Source organism: Microtus ochrogaster, linkage group LG2, assembly GCF_000317375.1.
Source record: "Microtus ochrogaster isolate Prairie Vole_2 linkage group LG2, MicOch1.0, whole genome shotgun sequence".
Taxonomy (NCBI): Eukaryota; Metazoa; Chordata; class Mammalia; order Rodentia; family Cricetidae; genus Microtus; species Microtus ochrogaster.
The window spans coordinates 54644663-54665167 of NC_022028.1; the positions used below are offsets into that span (position 1 = coordinate 54644663).

Below are 20505 nucleotides of genomic sequence, written 5' to 3' on the forward strand. Positions count from 1 at the left end.
AGTGATTTCTATCTGTGTAAAGATTTTAATTTGTTTTTGGAAAATATGTAACTTGTGGTTGTGAGGTAATCTTTTCTTGTTTAGAAATTTTTGTCTTAGACTTTATAAAAGGGGTAAGAAAAAAATAAGAGAGGTAAAAGGAAAACATCGGGAAAGACATAGAAGGTAAACCCCAGGGAAGATATAGAAGGAGGACAACTGGGAAGAAAAAGGAAACATCAGGGTAGAAACGGAGCAGAAAAACAAAATAACAAAAGAGACTAGGAACAAGCAACAGAAAGAGAAAAGTAAAATGAAGAATTAAGGTTTGGCTCTCAGCAACGTCTCCTGAGCGTGCATGCAGTTGCACAGACTCCATGCCTACTTTTCATGCTGAGGGCGGGTCCCGCTGCAGTGAAGTGTCTTCGTTATTGTTCTATTGCTGTGATGAAATGCCATGACCAGATAACTATAAAAGGAGGCATCTGGTTGGGGCGTAGCTTACAGTTTCAGAGAGTGAGTCCGTGATCATCATGATTCAGGGCATGACAACAGGCAGACAGGCATAACACTGGAGCAGCAGCTGATAGATAACACCCTGATTCACAGGCAGCAGGCAGAGAGTGAGACACACACACATATGCACAAACACACAAGCACACACATGCATACACACACACACACACACACACACACACACACACACTGGAGTTTTTATACCTCAAGGCCCACCTCCTACTGACACACCTCCTTCAACAAGATCACACCTCCTAATTTTTTCTAAACTGTCCACCAACTGGAGACCAGGCTTTCAAAGCTATGAGCCTGTGGGGGCCATTTCTACTCAACTCACCACAGGAAGTCGCGAAGTGAACTGCTCACAGCCTGACTCCACAGTCAGGAAATGAATGCTGCTGCCCTGTTCCCTTTTACTCTCTTACTTAGTTCAGAGCCCCAGCCGGTGAGTAGTAAGTACTCACCCTCAGTCAGGTGTTCCTGCTTAGTAAAACCTTTCTGGAAACACCCTTCACACACACATCCAAGGTGTGTTTTTATGGTGATTCTAGATTCTAGCAAACTGCCAATGAAAATTATTGCAACTCTAAAGCCTGCCACTTAAGCACATCACTTGAAATGGCATTCCATCTCTGTTCCAAAAGTTTCATGTTTATCTCATAATGCAAAATTCAGCCCAATTTCAAAAGCCACATAGCCTCTAAAACTGTCAGTAACATTCAAATTCAAAGTCCAAAGAGAGCCTTTATAAATAGGAAAACAAGTTATGTATTTCCTACATAGAATGGCACAGAGTAAGGGTCCAACTGTCTCCTAAGGGAAGAATAGGGGCACAGAAAGAGAGGCTGGCTCCAGTCAACCTTTCCCCAGCAGGTGTCCCACAGTCAGGGCATCTCTAATATCCCCAGGTCTCCACTGTAAAAGACATCACCTTTGACCTTTCAGGGTCTATTTGCAGGCATTGTGGCCCTACCACACATTGTTCAAATGCAAAGAATGTTATCAAACATCAATGTGAACTCAATCTAAGCTCATAACCCTGCATTACCTGAATGTCTTCTCATGGGTACAAAAGCTGAGGTCCCACTGTGGAAAAAGGTTTGACTTTTGTTGCTTGACTTATTGTGTTGTTACAAAATATTCAGATAGATAGAGAAGTTAGAAACTTTCTTTACAATGGAGTGCTTCTCAATAATCAGAATTGACATATTATATATATGTATATATATATATATATATCAATTGAAATATCACAAATAAGTCAGAAACCTTGAGAGCCCTGTCTCTAAAATTATTTGCTTTGCTCTGTTCCCAATTGCTCTTCAATATTTGAGGTGTGGTGCAACACCAATTATGAAAATAGATAAATATGAATACAAATAAATGTGTGTACATGTATATATATATAGTGTATGGATTATCAGACATTGTGTTTGATACTTAAAACTCAACAGTACATATTAGATTTATGTATGGCAAATCTATGGTTTGAATAGGAATAACCTAAAAGTTTCTGCACCCCAATAAGCCTCTCCACGGAGTCAGCAATCCAAATCAGATTGAATCAAACTGAATTAGAAAAAGCCCAGGTTTAATGGCTAAAAATGCTCCTGGACAATTTTCTTGATCCCCAGAGAGGAGATGGGGAAGGAAGACCGGAAAACCACTGAAGCACAATTAATAAAAACTCAGAGACAGAAATTGGGGTTCAACCTGAAGGTCTGAAAAACAAAACAGCCAGTCACTGACTCTTACCTCTACCTCAGTCCTAAATGGTGATCCTGCCTCCAGCTATTTCAGAACGAGACTATGATTTAGAGTGTCTCCTCCCATTTTATATTCCTCTCAAGGGCTGGGATTAAAGGGATGCACCACCTGGTTTCTTTGGCCACTAGTGTAGCTACTGGAATTAAAGGTGTGTGTTACCACTGCCTGGTCTGTAAGGCTGACCAGTGGGACTGTTTTATTCTCTGATCTTCAGGCAAGGTTTATTTACTAAAATACAAATGAAATGCCACTACAGACCACGCGTCTGTTTTCTGGGGAGCAATTTAAGTATCCTGTGGGAGTGGTCTTGAGCATCTCTGGGGGAGGATTCATCATTTGGAAGGCTTTCTGAGATGCAGCAGGGTTTGAAGAAAGATTGGGGGGGCACTTGGGATAGAACTTCCACGTGAACATTCAGGATTTGGGGTATGTGGATGCCAGGGGTTGGGGTGAAGCTTCCACCAGAACATAACATTCAGTGCAGCCACTGAATAATCCCTTGTACAGTTGTGCTGACTAACAGCCTAGGGAGACAGTACAAAGCCTATCTAAGGGTAGCCTCCTCCTTTAGATGAGTACACATTTTAATCTTAATAATGGGCAGTATGGGTAAGCTCAAATTCTTACTCCTACTAGCTGTGGGAACAGTAAATAGTATTAATTTTTTCATTTATTTATAGTTGCTACTAAGTGGTCAGTAATAAGTTATGGATTTCTTATTCTCTAAGTAAAAAAGAATCACCTCCTCACAGAATAATTATGAATGTTAAATAGGGTCATTCATTTAGTGTGTAAGATTTTACATAGTATACCATAGTAAAATGGTTGATATTATTTTACATATGTGACTTTTGTTTAACCTCTTAAATAGTAAAGTGTGAAGAAGGAAATGCTATTCTATCTGTTCACACAGAGATGGAGCAAACCCGATTTTGCACATGCTCTAGGGCTCAAACCCAATGTCTTATGCTTGCTAGTTGAACGCTCCATCGCTAAAAACATTTAGAAGCATGTAACAGATATAAAACTCTCAACCCAACAGACATGACCAGTTCCATATTTGTAGATCAAGCAGCAGAAGAAGGATAAAGATAAGCTTTAAGTGGGTGACGCTGAAAGCGCAGGGATCGTACCACAGTGTTTTCTAGAGCTGAGAGCCCCATGTCAGCCCTTGTCTCGCAAGCCATGGCAGAGAATGGAAAGTTTGCATAAATCCTTCCACCCTTGCTTTCTTGTGGTGGCACAAGGAATGATTTTAGTATTTCTTTCATTAGGTTTTCCTGAAAATCAAATGGGTGAATGCATGTTAGGAACTAAGCACAAGAACTAATGCATAAGAAACTCAAGGAGAACATTATTTGTATTGTATTTTCTGCTTGTAAAATAATGAGGGCTGGTTTGTGTGTGACAGTACACTTAAGTACACAGGAACAAGAATGAAGACACAATAAAATGGACAAAATGTTTAATTTTTATCTGTACTTAGACTCCTTCCATAAATTGCTTATGTATATCCCTTATATTAACAAACTGATTTCTTTTTTAAATAAGGGCTATAGCAAGAAGTGAGGGGCACATGGTAAAAACAAACATCATGTCCCTCATCATGTAAGCTCTGGCATCTCAAAATGAGAGTAAATAATTTAGTGTTGTTATCAACAGTGAAGAGTCAGTCTAAAAGAAATAAAAACGTGGATAGCATAGAAATAAATGAGTGGAATATAAAAGGATGACCTTTCCGTCCTGTAGGTGTGACATGAAATTGACTAATTTTCATCTCCAACTTTTCCTTCCACTTAAAATTCCAGGGAGCCCTTAGGAACAGGCAGTGAAGTCCCACCTCTATCTGAGGAAATGAAGGGAAGTATGGCTAAAAAAAACTTATTAAGCCGTGGAGACTTGGATTGCCCATTGTTCTCAATTAAAGACTAATGATAATTTAAGAATAAGAAGCACAACAGAAAAATAGTGATTTCATAAGGCAGCTACTGATCACTCTTGGAATAGTTCTCAGCATCGGGGGACAATAATTCTCAGCATCAGGGGACAAGCTCTCTCAGGACTTTTATTCTTAGTCTCGTGATTTTTGGAGCCAACAGATCTTTCAGATGGTGAGGAAGGATTTTCAGAAGACAAATAATTTATCCTTTTGCCGAGCCCATTTGTTTAACATGAATATATTTCCTATTATTTACAATCATGAACAGCAGGGCCCTGAAAATGCCTTTCACCTGTCCAGTCAGGTAAGAAAACGAAACCAGAGACAGGCTGGGAAGTTGCCCATACTTTCTGTGTTGTGACCTGTCTCTTGCTGGCATGTGAAAAAGCTGTTTAATATTTAGAACCAGTTTCCTATTTTATGATGACACATTCCCTGTTGTGGGTCGTGAAAGCACATTCTTTCCCATATTTTTACTGTCATGTTCTATTTTCAGTTCAATATGCCTGAATATCTAGGTCTCATCCAAGGCAAATCTGTACTCTCTAAATATTGAAGCAATAGTGAAATAAACCATGTCAAAGAGAGAAGTGTGGCAATCAATGTTCTCTGAAACCCAGAAAAGAGTTGGTATCTTGTATGTTTGATTGTTTCTTGATTTTTTTCCAATATATTTTTGATGCAATTCTATTTTGTTGGTCAGAAAACCTTAAAGGATGGTTAGTGTTTAGAAGACTGTTTGTATTTTAAAAAAGCAGTAGCAAGGATTTTAAATATATTATGCCTAGCTACCAAAGAAAGTTACTCTGATTGTTGGAAGGAGGCCTTTTGTGAAGGTAGAGTAGGGATTAGTTCTAAAAAATCATCTCCAAAGTAAGGCTAAAAGTGCCTAGAAGTTTCCCTAGTTCATTTCCTTTTCCATCTGGTCACATCAAATCTACTTCTCAGAACTCCAATCATTTAATTTCTCAGGAGGTGACTCCGTGTAGGTCAGTGTCCTCAGATTTTTTTTTCCTATCTTATTCTCTGCCTGTGCACCCCACTCTTCAAGAGTCTCACATACCTAGCTTAACTTTCCTAAGATGTAAATGCTGCCCATGGCACCTATCTAAAGAAAAAGAGCAGAGAGGAAGCTGGTCACCAATCCTATCTGCCGTTGTCAGTATGGCCAACGGTAATGCTAGAACCTTGATAGGAGAGCGAAAAGAGTACTCGTGGGGCAGCCATCAGGGCAGATTTAGTTCTAAGACATGTCTTATAATGAACTGCTCATTTATGACTTCTAAGTAGTTAAATCATTCACTGAATTAAATGTTTTGAGGTCAATTCAACAAAAATGAAGACAAATGTATTTCCTTCCTAGAAGGCAGAGTTTCTTGCTATGGAAAGGAAGGTAAAATAAGGTGAACACATTTTATAATCCAGAAGAGAGGCAGCTTGTGGCAACTTTGAAGAGAATTGGTACGAAGCAGACAGACAGATTTCTATGGCGTGATACAACACAGATGCCAGGGCCCTGTCAGAGGAACTGTAATGAAGGTGAGTTCAACTTGGAATATACCTTCATAGCTGAAGGGTGGACTTATTTCTGGTTAGATAAAATTATCCAAAAATCAAAAATTTTATTAAATAAAATTATTTACACTATACCATTAGACAAAGTAGGATTCTGGAGACCAAAGGCATAGACAAGTTTTGATGAAATAAGGAAGAAACTTGAGATCACAGAAAGCAGAAGTTTTGTGTTTAAGGGTCTGAGAAGAAAGTCAGAACACAAGTACCTAGCAACTTTTCTTACTGAAGATGCCATTTGATGTCCTGTTTGAGGAAATGTTTAGGTTCAAAATATAGCAAGACAATAAGTCCATCATCTATCATAGCAATTAAATTTTCAAAATACCTCAAATTAACACAGATTATTTAGTTTTGTTGTTCCTTCCCACTTCCCATCAAATAGGGTTCCTTGACTTTATTGGGTATGTGGGCCAGGAAGAGATGAATAAAATAGTATCTTCACATTAGTAATCTAGGGACAAGTAATTACTGCTATTTCAGGGCTTTTCTACTTCTTCAGAGACTTTATGATAAAATTGTTTCATTCCTGACTCTTATTCTTAAAAAATTTCAAGAAGTATCTCATTCGATAGAGAAGAAAGATAGAGCAATTTTTTTTTTTAAAAAGCAGCGTATCACAGAGATGACTTAGAGATGAAAGTATTATTGGAATGCAGATGTTCATAGCCAGAGACGACCACGTATAGACAAAATGCTGCAAACCTCTCAGAGAATACAAGTGTTAATGAGGAATCTAAATTTTAAAAATAGTTAAGCCACAAACAGCAGCTGTACAAGATCCAAATATCCAAATATTCTAGAGGATCTGAGGCTGGCTTATATAAAACAGCCATTCTTCTTCAGACATCTTATCCTCCTCCACCTCCTCCTCCTCTTCTTCATTTTGCCAAGAAAATTCTAATTGAGAAAGGTTGATTGATATCATGCCAGGTTGTGTTCCACAAACTATGTCATCTTTTTTTTTTTTTTTTTTTTTTTTTTTTTTTTTTCTTTTTTTTAGGTGATGTCAAATCAAACCTCTGTCATTGAGTTTTTCCTCCTTGGAGTGACAGACATACAGGAACCACAACCTTTTCTCTTTGCTGTTTTTATCACCATCTACTTTGTCAATATAACTGGGAATGGAGCCATCCTGACGATTGTCATTTCAGATACAAGACTCCACTCACCTATGTATTTCTTCCTGGGGAACCTAGCCTGTCTAGACATCTGCTACTCCACCGTGACAGTGCCGAAGATGCTGGAGAACTTCCTCTCCACAAGCAAAGCAATTTCCTTTTTGGGATGCATAACCCAGCTTCATTTCTTCCACTTCCTGGGTACCACAGAGTCCCTGCTGCTGGCAGTGATGGCATTTGACCGCTTTGTGGCGATCTGCAAACCACTTCGCTATTCTGTCATTATGAGTCGCCAGCTCTGTATCCTGATGGCTGTCGCCATCTGGACCATTGCTTTTCTCCACGCTCTGCTTCACTCTGTAATGACATCTCGTCTGAGGTTCTGTGGTTCGAATCAGATTCATCATTTCTTTTGTGATGTTAAGCCTTTGCTGGAACTGGCCTGTGGGAACACTGAGCTCAACCTCTGGCTGCTCAATACGGTAACAGGCACCGTTGCCTCGGTCCCCTTCTTTCTGACGTTTCTCTCCTATTTCTACATTATCACGTATCTTTTCCTCAAGACCCGTTCTTGCAGCATGCTCCACAAAGCACTGTCGACTTGTGCCTCTCACTTCATGGTTGTTATTCTGTTCTATGCTCCTGTTATCTTCACCTACATCCGTCCCAGCTCAGGCAGCTCTCTGGATCAGGACCGGGTCATTGCCGTCATGTACAGTGTGGTCACTCCAGCTCTCAATCCACTCATCTACACCTTGAGAAACAAGGAAGTGAGGAGTGCATTGACTAGGAAGATGAGAAGATGGCTCAGACTTGACAAAATCTAAAGAACTCTTCTGAGACATAAATAACCAGGCAATGAGAAATTAAGATGTAGTTCTGAAATTAAGATATATTCTTATGTATAATAGATGTACACATATATAACTGAACCAATTGAGTAATGGAAAATATATGGGAAAATATGATCTAGTCATATTAAACTATTACAGTAAGGGAAACTTGAACTTGTGGGGCTTAATCATAGAATCTGGTTGCTGAATTTGCTTTTAGCGTATTAGTCGATAACCTTGACTTGTGACATACTCTAATACAACTTGTATGGAACTGGATATAGAAATATGTGCATGCTACCCATGTTTAGAATAAATAATTGGTACTTATGGCTGTTTATCTGTCAGCACATATCAGTTGGCTGATTACCATTATGCTCTCTTATTCTGAGGAGTTATTAAAATTAAGGTTACTCAGTTGGGAAAGTTAGCTGCAAATCACAATTGAGTTACAGAAAGACTTCAGAGGCAAAATGTTTTTTTTAAAACCTGATCCTAGGGCTTGAGAGATGGCTCAGTGGTTAAGAGCACCACCTGCTCTTCCAGAGGTCCTGAGTTCAATTCCCAGCAACCATATGGTGGCTCACAACCATCTGTAATGGGGTCTGGTGCCCTCTTCTGGCGTGCAGGCATACACACAGACAGAATATTGTATATACATAATAAATAAATATTTTTTAAAAAATAAAATAAATAAATAAATAACCTGATCCTGATTCTGCTAATATTAGAATTTTTAAGGTTGATGGGTAAGGTTTTAGTTTTTAAATTGTATTATTTATTATTGTTTTTGAGACAAGGTCTCCTACAGCCTGGGCTGGCTTTGCATTCCTTATGCCATTGCTACCACCTTTCAATTGCTGGGCTTATAGGTCTTTTCTACCACACTCAGCTTTCTAGACAGTTTAGACAATATATTTTACCAAGTCAACATACCATGTATATATATCAGCATAAGGATGTTTAAACTCTTCAAAATCGGGGTAGCAACTTTTTATCTTGTCCGAGCAACATTTGGAATGTTGACTAGCCTTAGCTATCAGTCTTCACTAAGTGATGGGATAAAGTCAAAGGTGAGAGTGCTTCTTGTGTTTAGAATTATTTCAAACACATTTTCATTTATTAAACATTTTATTCATTATTCATGGGTGTATATAATGTGTTTGGATCTAATCTCCCCCCATTCCCCTTTCTGCAGATCCTCCCTGTATACCCTTCCTGCTTCCCACCCATCTTTATGTGCTTTCTCTGATGAGGAAGGACGTCTGTAGATAGACAGTGTTGGCTGGATATTAGACACTAGAATGAAGTTGCACACATGAGCTCACAATGGCTGGGGCTGCACGCACAAGATCTCACTTGAACAAGATCAAACCAAACAAAATTCCATGAATTTCCACCCCTCTCTGAGGAGCTTGGACAATTGGTAGTTACTGGGAGAGGGAGAGTCACTTTCTTCAGGAATGTGGGCCCTGAGAAGATATCCATGCTCTAGTGTATGAGCCCGTATCTATGCACAGAAAGGCAGTATGAAATGGATTCAATGTGTATTCAGATTTTTTTTTTCTGGAACCTTGTATTTTTCCAGAGTCCATGGCCTTGCCCCTCCAAACTAACTAGCTAGCTAACTAACTAACTAACTAACTAACTAACTAACTAACTAACTAACTAAGCAAAGATACTTTAAAAATGATAAATTTTATGATGGAAAATATCTTTGTTTTTGAACAAAGCTGAAAAGCTCTCTCCCCAGTTCCCGAAACTGGACCACAGGCTGTAGAAGCTACAGCTGAGTCAAGGAGACCCTTTGCTGACAAGCTAGGGCAGGTCCCACGGGGCTGTCACCACTGTGAGCTTCTCACAACCAGCGAAATCTTCCCTGCTGAGCCAGAACTCCCCACAGCTGTAAAGATTTGAGGCGTTTCTTAGAATCATTAAGTGAACGTGCTTTGCTGTCCTGCTTTCTGGTCATTTCTGTTTGGATCTTGTGCAAGGAACAAGAACTGATTCTGACTAAGAGGTTGCATCCATATTAGAATTTCCTTTTCAAATAAGTGCTAACCATTTTTTTTAAATAATCTTTTTAAAGGACTGGAGAGATGGTACATTGTTTAAAAGCACTGGCTGCTCCTACAGCTGGATGTGTTTCAATTCCAAGCACTGACATGGTTTGGGTTTTCCTAGATATCTTAAGGGACTCACTCATTTGCTCCAATTGTTTGTTTGTGTTTTCCTAGATTTCTTTAAGGGATCTATTCACTTTCTCCCTAAGGAGCTTTACCATCTTGATAAAGTTGGTTTATGGTTGTTTTCATTTGCTTCAGCTGTGTTGGACTATTCAGGGCTTGCTGTAGTATGATAGCTGGGCTCTGGTGGTGAGATACTGGCTTGCCTGTTGTTGACTGTGTTCTTATGCTGGCCTCTAGGCATCTGAATTTGGAATGCTTAGGTGCTGTATTAGTCAGAGTTCTCTAGAGTCACAGAACACACTTCCTCCAACAAGGCCATACCTACCCCAGCAAGCAACATTTCCTAATATTGCCACTCCCAAAGAGCTTATAGAGGTCAATTACATTCAAACTATCTCAGGTGCTGATTTCTGAGTTTGTCTTTGTTCAATGGATGTTTTCAATCCCTTCATTTCTGTTTCCTCTCTGGTCTTCTGGTCTGAATAGCCTGTGGTTCTGGTAACCAGCAAGACTTCTGGTCTAGTAGGGTGCCTACACTTGGGTTTTGGCAGCCTACATGACCTATGGGGTTTGGGGTGTCAGCCTTGCCTCTGGGGTTTTGGGAACTGGTGTGGCCTCTGGGGTTTCTGGTACTAGTGCGGTCTCTGGTAGAGCAGGGGATATTTATTTATTTATTTATTATCTATCTATCTATCTATCTATCTATCTATCTATCTATCTATCTATCTATCTATTGTGGGGCTGCCTGGTGAGTTGGGTGCCTCTACTTACTTCTCGGGGGATTCCATGTGGTTTAAATTTGCCCATTTTTGAGAGATTTAGGTAATGATTCAGGACTCCTTCTGGGTGGTGCAGGATGCACATCTGCATACTGTGCACAGTGAAGGAGTAGGTACCTTCGGAGTTTCTTGAAGAAGTTTGTTCATATTGTCCTTTTTACTAAAAGATATATGTATAATTTATATTTACTGTGGCCGAGACACTCTGGTGCATAGCTTTCATTCTTCTGTGAAGTGATTACAGCAAAAATGAAATCTAGAAAGGAGCTATGGGTGGGGTGGGGAAGATGTTTAAATGGAGCAGGAGACAAGAGTATGTAACGGGAGAGGAAAGGGAAAATGTTGCATATTTTATCTCATAAGTCCTATAATTAAGTATCTATACATGAAAGCAAAAGGGGGACTCTTTGGGCGGTGATTGGAGGGGTGTAAGGGATGTGGGGGACAAAAAGTGAGGAGATATAATGATATATATGTATTTAGTTGTCTCTATGAAACCCACTTTTGGACTCTAGAGAGGGGAGGCTGTGGTCTGGATGTCTGAGAGAAGAATAAAGAAAAAGAAAAAGAAAAAGAAAGAAAATGTGTTAAAGAAGACAGCTGATTATCGGAGAACCTCAGCTATGTACTTTTTAACAGCACTAGTGTGAAAATGGCTATATTTCCCAAAGCCATGTACAGAGTTTGTATAATTCTCATCAAAATCCTAGTGGCATTTTTGGCAGAGATAAAAGGAAGGAATGTCATATGAAACTTGAAAAGACCCCGAAAAGTCAACGAGGAGAAGAAAGAACAGTGCTGTGCTCCAAACTGCAATATTATGAAGTAATTGCTCAGCTTTCTTTCCATGAGTGACTTATCAGAGCCAGAGGTCCTTGGTAAAGGTTAAACTAAGATTCAAGACAATTTTGGCATTATTGCTTTGTGAATAAGTGTCTGTTCTTTGCTGTAGACTTTGCTAACTCCCTTTCTGCTTACATATTTGGGGATTAATCCCAACAGTTCAGAACTATTTCCCCCTAGTTACATGTGAAAACAGTTGCGCATTGCCAGGCCTTCATTCCTCTCTGTTAGGTACGTGCAGAGATCTGCCCTCCTGAAATTATCTTTATCAGCAGGCATTGGTCAGTGCTTAGGGCTTAAAGATGAGCATTCCGTCTATGATATTCGCAGATAACCAAGGACATAGAATTGTACTTGCCCAAGCTGCTGCTTTGGTTTTACCCCATGACCACAACGGCAATAATAACATTCCCCGGAACTGATAAGACCTAGGCCCCTTCTTTGTTCTACCACCTAGAGCAAAACTCCAGACCTAGGCTCATAGGAACTACAGCATCTATGTGCTATCTGATCAAAAGCCATGACTTCTCCCTGACTCTTTACATAGGTTGCTTGGTTACCCAATTCTATGCATGCTGGGAGAAAAGAAGTGGCATGCTGATTTAAACAATCTATGCCCTATTCATAATTTTACTGAAAATAAACCTTTTAGCTTTTTCTATCCACCTAAAAATGTGCTCTAACCTTCTCTCTATAATCCCCCGAGGATTTAAATCCTTTCTTAACTAACTTTCTCCACTAAGGAGTTCACCAGATATGCACTAGACTCTCCCACCTTTGAACTGATGATTATGGATCTGTGTATGTGTGTGAAAACCCTTATCTGATTTTTATGGGGCAAAATAATTCCTGCCCTGGAACCTTCTAGTGCTGTGGAATTGCTGGTTTTAGGGATATGTATGACTGGGGATGTTTGTAATGGGTAGAACAAGAAAGAGCAAGGGAGAACAAGGAAGAGCAATGGGGAATAGAGAATAACAGAGAAAAATCAAGAAACATGGACAGATGTATTCTGTTGTGAGTATACTTCTTTACCCTCAGATTTTTAGCCCCCCTTTAGCTTATTGTGGGGTTTTTAGTTGAACCCTGAACAGAGAAGCCTTAAAGGCTAGAACTTTAAGGCTCGGGTAATGCTGGAGGTGTCACAATGTTTGATTCAAGCTACTCGGTAGAGAATTATTGGAAAGATGTTACCAACACAAAAACAGAGTCAGATCAAGGAAATATAATTGAGGCCACAGAATTAAACTCACACAGCTACAGACATTTAATTTTCTTCCTTTTTTTGCACACATGTATAATACATGTTTGTTTGTGTGCAGGCACATGTGTCTTTGTGTTTGTGCATGTGAAGGCTTGAAATTGACATTTGGTGTCTTCTTCAATTGGTCTCCACTTTGTTGAGGCAAGATCTCTCACTTACCAGAAGCTCTTTGATATGGCTGGTCCAGTTAGCCAACTTTTCAAAGGGATCCCATTTTTGCCTCCTGAGTGCTGGCATTTTAGGCTGTCACTATGAAAGTCTCACTTTGAGGTGAGTCTTGGGAATACGAACTATGCTTCTCATACTTCCACAGCAAGTGCCTTATCCACTGAGCCATCTCTCCAGCCAACACTGAAGGTACCACGACAGATGTTGGAGAACAGAGAGACTATTTAATAAGTGATGCTAAGGAAATAAGATATTCTCCCATAGAGGACTACTAGATCCCCACTCAATCATGATGGTATATCTCTGTATTTCTAGAACTTGGTAGATTGAGGTAAGAGGGCAAAAAAAAAAGATTATTCAATAACATCATCTCTTTGCAAAAATCAAAATGATAAATCTGACACTCATTAAAAAATCTTTTATGTACAATTTTTCTTCAATTAAATGACAGAGCATTTCTAGGAAGTTGCCTACGGGAGGGAGTGAACTCAAAACTCTAAGGAGATGAAAGAAAATTGATTATGATAATGTACAAGGCCACCAAGACCTGTGTTGCTCATGTACCTGAGACTAAGGAACAACAAAGGGTAAGAAAACTGGAAGAAAGAAAACAAAAGGAGCATAGAAGAATTGTCCAGGGACTTTCTCCCCATTGAAGGTGGGTGAAAACACCCTGTTTATTTTCACATCTATCCTGCTCAGCACAAGGGACATGCTCCCTCGGGATTTTTATGTCTACAGCTCCATCTCTTTGAATCTGGCAGGATTTCAGAAATTCAGAGAGGTTTTCATAGATTTATAGATGAAGACTGCAAGACAGAGGCACAACATGAACTGTCACTTAAATGCTTCACAACCTGTGCAATTTCTGGACATGCTTCTGAAAACTGTTTTTTGCTTGTTTGTTTTTTGTTTTTGGCAGTCAGTCAGGTAAGAGAATGAATTAGGACATTAGGACTAGAGTTTCCTGTTATTCAGGGGTGGTCTGCCAGTTGGCAACATTACCAATAGGCAGGATTAAGGCTGGTTTCCTCTCTTCTGACAGACCCCTCACTGTGTGTGAGGATTATAAAGGTTCTTCGGCTTCTGTATTTCATGTGTCTCACCTAATTTCATTGTACTTGGTTCTCTAAATGAATACAAATCTAAAAGCTCCAAATATTGAAAGTGTAGGGAAAAAGTCAGTTCTGATTGTACAAAGCAGTTAGAGTGATATTTTTCCTTAATAGATAGATAAATATTTTCGCCATAAATGTTTTGGTGCTATTTTGATCTCTGGTTCAGAGAATTCTAAATTAATTTTGCCATGGGGCTAGATTTTAAATAGGAAAGTCTGTTGTGTTTATAAACACAGAATATGTATCACTATCAAACAGGCCTCCCTGATTGTTTGAAAGCAATGTCTCACAGAAGTACACTAGCAATTGTTTCATTTCTCAGACTGTCTTCCAGCTATAAAGCTTAGAATTCCACAGGATCCTTAAATTTTTCCTCCAGTTCATTAATTTTGTTTCCTTAGTGTTACAAATTATTTTCTTCCTCTAATGATTTCTCACAGCTTGAGTAATTCCCATCTTGTAGGGCTCACTCCAGTGTCAGCCTTTTTCCTACTCCAGTGCAGCCTGGGGGTTCTCTCAGTGCCTCCCAGCAACACGGGCCTTCCTCACACTGATTTTAACTCTTCTGTGCACAGAGTGAACCCAGAACATCTTTAAATAAAAGGAAACAGAGGAAACTACTTCTCATACCTTAGAAACTTCATGTACTTTGCTAAGAATGGAGAAAGCAACAACTCAAAAAGTCTTTTAGTATACTTTGAAAGTGTAGAAAATATTAAACTTTTTACAATTAATTTATTCATAATTACTTAAGAATTTTACTTTCATTGAAAGAAGGACTATTATTTTAATTACGCAACTGAAAAGAAAAGGACACATTCCTTATAGAAATAGGACTTTGAAAGAAAAGAATTGAAGGATTATCTTTGAAGAAAGGAAGATAAATGAATAAAACATGTTTTTGATGAGAGAAGAGCTGTACAGTTTCAGCATGTGGGGAGAAATCTGAGATGAGGCATACAGACTTCTGGGATCACAGAAGACAGCAGTGAGTGAGTCTCATTGATGGAGCTAGAAGAGAAGAGGGAGACATCTCTGTAATATCTGAGCAGTGAGCTTATTTTAAGGTAAGTGGGAAGAAAAGCCCAATAATTCAGATCACAAGAGAAGACAGGATTTCCAGGGTACTAAAGGGCAGTCAGCAGTCTCTTCTAGTGAAACGAGGCAGGGACTACTAAGCACACAACTGCTCTGATCCTGGGGCTCTGGGAAAAAACAAATCCAAAAAATAAAACTCATGGCATCTAGGTGAATAGAAGGACAATAAAGCATAATTTATGCCCCAAGAAGTATCTTTGGTTGGTTATAGCAACACAGGACTGTCATCCCAGTCCTTGGAGGCTGCGGCAGAAGAATTGAAGCAACTTAGAGGCCAACATTGAGACCCTGTCCCAGCTGTATAGCAATGGAAAACAAATGAAAAAAAGGGGTCTGGGGAAAGGGCTCTGTCTGTTACGTGCTTGCTATTCAAGCATGAAGACCCAAACTCAGATCCCTAACACTCAGTTAAAAAGCTGGATGTGGCGATGTGTGTTTGTAAACTCAGCTCTTGAGAAGTAAAGGCAGGAGAATTTATGGAACTCTCTGTCAAGCCAGCCTAATTGAAAGGGTGAGCTCCAGATTCGGAAGGACACGCTGTCCCAAAAAATAAGATTGCAGATGATGTTTGATGTCAATCAATTGCCTCCACATGCACTCACATACAACTATTTTGGAAATATTTAATGGCCCAGATTGTAGGAAACATGAAGCTCAACATCAAACATAGTAGTGGAAAATAAGCATAAATACCGCCGGACTCTGTCGCTAACATGACCATCTGGCTCCATGGTGTTTCCTAGCTTGTGTGTAAGAAACAAGTCTATACAAGGACATCTCTACCTTTTCTACATTTTAAGTAGAAAAATATAGACACTATTATATTAAAAAGCCAGCTTTAATTTTTAATTATTATTATATATTAAAAATATTTTTCTTACTAAATTAGCTTACAAGGTAATTCCCACATAGGATTTTCAGACATATTTCATTTTGGTTGATTCTGCCCACCTCCACACTTCCTGTCTTTTCCCCGTCCCTTCTTCTTCCTGCCATACCTATTGGTCCCCAGTATTTCCCTTCCACATTGTTCCATATCCCCCACCCCCTTTTAAAAACCTTTCTTTCTCCCAGTCATGTGATCCCCTTTCTGGTTTTCTGTTCTTTACCCATGTTCACAACCACTTGGATCCACATATTTAACAATGAGAGGCTGGGACTGAATTTAAGACAAGGAGCTGGGCGGTGGTGGCTCATGCCTTTAATCCCAGCACTAAGAAGACAGAGGCAGGCAGATCTCAACGTTCAAGGCCAGCCTGATCTATATAGTGAGTAGAATACCAGGAACAGTCAGGGCTACACAGAGAAATCCTGTCTTGAAAAACCAAATTGAGAGAGAGAGAGAAAGAGAGAGAGAGAGAGAGAGAGAGAGAGAGAGAGAGAGAGAGAGAGAGAGAGAGGATAGTATTTATCTTTCTGTGCCTGGGTTGCCTTGCTTAATATCATACTTTTAGTTCCATATATTTTCCTGAAAGTTCATAATTTCATTTTACTTTACAGATGGATAAAATTCCTTTGTTTATATGTACCAAATTTTCATTATCTGTTGTTACTTGATGAACAGCCAAGCTGATTCCTTTTCCTGGCTATTGTGAATACAGCACACAGACATGGATGTGCTAGTATCTCTGTAGGAGGATGTAGAGTCCTTTGGGTATATCCCAGGATCAGAATAGCTGGATCACATGGTGATTCTTCTTTTAATTTGTATCGAAATAACCAGGCTGATTCCCACAGTGGCTGCATCAGTTTACATCCCCACCAATATTCTCACCAGCATTGTTGCCATCTGCGTTCTCAATGATGTCTATGTTGTCTAGGGTGAGATAAATCTTGAAGTAGTTTTAATTTCCATTTTCTTGATACCTAATGAAGTTGAACACTTTAAAAATATGGCCACTTGTGTCTTTTCTTCTGAGAAATGTCTGTTTAGGTAATTGGTCCATTTATTGATTGGTAGATTTTTTTTTGTGGTTAACTTTTGCAATCCTTGACATATTCTAGATATCAACCCTTTGCCTGAAGCACAGCTGGAGAATATTTTCTCCCATTCTGTAGGCTCTGTTGATAGCATCCATCTTTGCTGTGCGGAATATTTTGATTTCACGTAATCAATCACGTTGGTCAGTTCTTGGGTGGGTGCTATCTTTGTTTTTAAAGAGCCAGTGGTTGGGAGCAGTCTATCTACTGCTATTCTCTCAAGCTGAAATCTTTTAAGTCTTTTTTCTTGCTAGGAGATGTCTGCCTGGTGGAACATTTAAAAGATGTTTCCCTTTAGATTCAACTTAAGAAACGAGAAAATTGGGTCAAAATGTAAATGCTCACAGCTAAAAACTGTAGTAGACTGGTGATTTACTCAAAATCACTAAAGAAAAAAAGAAATGATTCGTGATAGTGGAGTAAACTAAAGATTTTTTTTAATCACAATCCACAACAGACTCTTTGGATTATTATTTAACAAAATAATGGGCAGATATTAGGAAAATTTGAGGGGATGCCATGGAAAACAATGTCTCACACTCTCAAAATACTTTGGTTTTGAAAAGAAAATCTATGGTCAGAATGAGTGGTCATCATGAAGAATAGTGTTGTACAATAACTCTTTTCTTTTAAGTGATGTCAAACCAAACTTCAGTTACTGAATTTCTCCTCCTGGGAGTGACAGATATACAAGAACTGAACACAATTCTCTTTGCTATTTTCTTCACCATTTACTTTGTCAATATAACTGGGAATGGAGCCATCCTGACGATCGTCATCTTGGATCCAAGACTCCACTCACCTATGTATTTCTTCCTGGGGAACCTAGCATGTCTAGACATCTGCTTCTCCACCGTGGCAGTGCCGAAGATGCTGGAGAACTTCCTCTCCACAAGCAAAGCAATTTCCTTCCTGGGGTGCATAACCCAGCTGCATTTCTTCCACTTTCTGGGTAGCACAGAGGCCCTTCTGCTGCCAGTGATGGCATTTGACCGCTTTGTGGCGATCTGCAAACCACTTCACTATTCTGTCATCATGAATCGCCAGCTCTGTGTTCAGATGACTGTCACCATCTGGACCACTGGCTTTTTACATGCCTTGCTTCACTCTGTAATGACATCTCGTCTGAGGTTCTGTGGTTCGAATCAGATTCACCATTTCTTCTGTGATGTTAAGCCATTGCTGGATCTGGCCTGTGGAGACACTAAACTCAACATTTGGCTGCTCAATACCATCACAGGGACCATTGCTCTCAGTCCATTTTTTCTGACGTTTCTCTCCTATTTCTACATTATCACGTATCTTTTCCTCAAGACCCGTTCTTGCAGCATGCTCCACAAAGCATTGTCGACTTGTGCCTCTCACTTCATGGTTGTTATTCTGTTCTATGCTCCTGTTCTTTTTATTTACATCCGTCCCAGCTCAGGCAGCTCTCTGGATCAGGACCGGGTCATTGCCGTCATATACAGTGTGGTCACTCCAGCTCTCAATCCACTCATCTACACCTTGAGAAACAAGGAAGTGAGGAGTGCATTGACTAGGAAGATGAGAAGATGGTTCAGACTTGACAAAATCTAAAGAACTCTTCTGGGGGCATAAATAACTAGTCAGTGAGAAAGTTTAGAGACAGCTACATTTCTCAATTTTAAGGAAGTATATTTTTGAGAAAATTGGACAACTAAAAATATGTAGGAAAACTGCATGGCAGTATAAATTAGTATGTCCTCAGATAATGCAAGGGAAAGCTGAACATGTATGACTGCAGCTACAGAATCCTCCTGAATCTCTTTGAGAATATCAGTTGATAATCTTGGCTTGTGATATATTCTAATACATTATCACTTGTAATTGGGCTTAAAAATATGTGTTTACCACCCATTTTTAAAGTAAATAAACAGCACTTATTCATTTATCTGTGTGAACGCTTTTGGTTAATACACATTAGTGAGGAAAATAAAAGCATTGCTTTTTTTTCTTCTTATTAAAAATAGATTCTTTTTTTCATACAATATACCCTGATTACAGTTTTCCCTACCTTTCCTCCTCCCAGTTTCTTCCTCCCTTACCTCCATCCAGGTCCACTCCATTTCTGTTTCTCATTAGAAAAGAACATTCTTCTAGTGATAACACCCAAACCTGACAAAATAAAATATAAGATATAACAAAACATCACAATGAGACTGGGCGAGATAACCCAACAGAAGAAAAAGAGCCCCAAGAAAAGTCACAAAAATCAGAGACTCATACACTCAGGAGTCCCTTAAAAACACTAAGTCAGAAGCTATAATATATACGCCGCAGACCTAGCGCAGACCCATGTAGGCACTGTTCTTGTTGTTTCAGTGAGTTCATATGAGTCTTGCTTACTTGATTCAGAGGGCCTTGTTCTGGTGTCCTCCGTCCTCTCTGGCACTTATGCCTCTTCTTCCCAGAGCTTCCCTGAGCTATGAGTGGACAGATTTTGTGGAGACACCCCATTTGTAGCTGTGTGTTCCAAGGAAACATCCTTTGCGTATTGTCTGGCTGTGGGTCCCTGTTTCTGTTCCTATCTGTCGCGGAACGAAGCTTCTCTGGTGATGACTGAGAAAGTCTCTCATGTATAAGTATAGCAGAACATCCTTAGGAGTCATCTTATTGATTATTTGTTGTAGATCAGCAATGTTTGGTTTTACATCAGGTCTCTAAGATATCCAGTCTCTGGTTCTTGGTCACCCAAGCAGTGTCCAGTATGAGTTCTGTTTTGGGGAGCGTGCCTTAAGTCCCATCAGACATTGCTTAGCTACATCCACAAGTTCCATCCATTTGCTTGAAAATTTCGTGATGTAATTTTTTGAACATGTAATATTCCATTGTGTAAATGTATCAAATTTTCTTTATCTGTTCTTTTGTTGAGGAACATATAGATTGTTCCAGATATTGTTAAAAGAGTACCAATGCACATGATTGACCAAGTGTCCTTGTGGTAGGATGTATAGCTGAATCTTGAAGATTGATTCCCAGTTTCCTGATAAATCACCATATTAGTTTCCATAGTGGCTGTATAAGTTTGTACTCCCACCAGCAATGGAAAAGGGTTCTCCTTTGCTATAAATCAGTGCCAGCATGAACTGTCACTTGGGTTATTGATATAAAATATTCTGAAAAGTATAATATGGAATCCCAAAGCAGTTTTGAATTTAATTTCCCTGATGACTAAGGATGTTGAACATTTATTTAAGTGTTTCTCCACCATTTGAGCTTCTTTTGTTGGTTTTTTTTTCTGTTTAGATCTGTACCTAATTTAAACATTAGATTATTTTTTTGATATCTAGTTTCTTGTGTTCTTTATAGATTTTAGGT

The 20505-nt window shown here is 39.3% G+C and overlaps 2 protein-coding genes across 2 annotated transcripts; both read left to right on the top strand.

Moving 5' to 3' along the window:
* Positions 1-6779: 6779 nt before the first annotated feature.
* LOC101991024 (olfactory receptor 12D2) lies at positions 6780-7721 on the top strand. The gene has a single exon (XM_005360484.2). It carries the CDS (start codon positions 6780-6782, stop codon positions 7719-7721), a length of 942 nt encoding a protein of 313 aa, XP_005360541.1.
* A 10081-nt stretch (positions 7722-17802) lies between these two features.
* LOC101990738 (olfactory receptor 12D2-like) lies at positions 17803-18744 on the top strand. Its single transcript, XM_005360483.2, has one exon. The coding sequence runs from the start codon at positions 17803-17805 to the stop codon at positions 18742-18744; it is 942 nt and encodes a 313-aa protein (XP_005360540.1).
* Positions 18745-20505: the final 1761 nt, after the last annotated feature.

What these genes read in the sequence shown, in the direction of transcription:
- LOC101991024 (XM_005360484.2), top strand. Translation starts at nt 6,780, where the DNA reads ATGTCAAATCAAACCTCTGTCATTGAGTTTTTCCTCCTTGGAGTGACA.
- LOC101990738 (XM_005360483.2), top strand. Translation starts at nt 17,803, where the DNA reads ATGTCAAACCAAACTTCAGTTACTGAATTTCTCCTCCTGGGAGTGACA.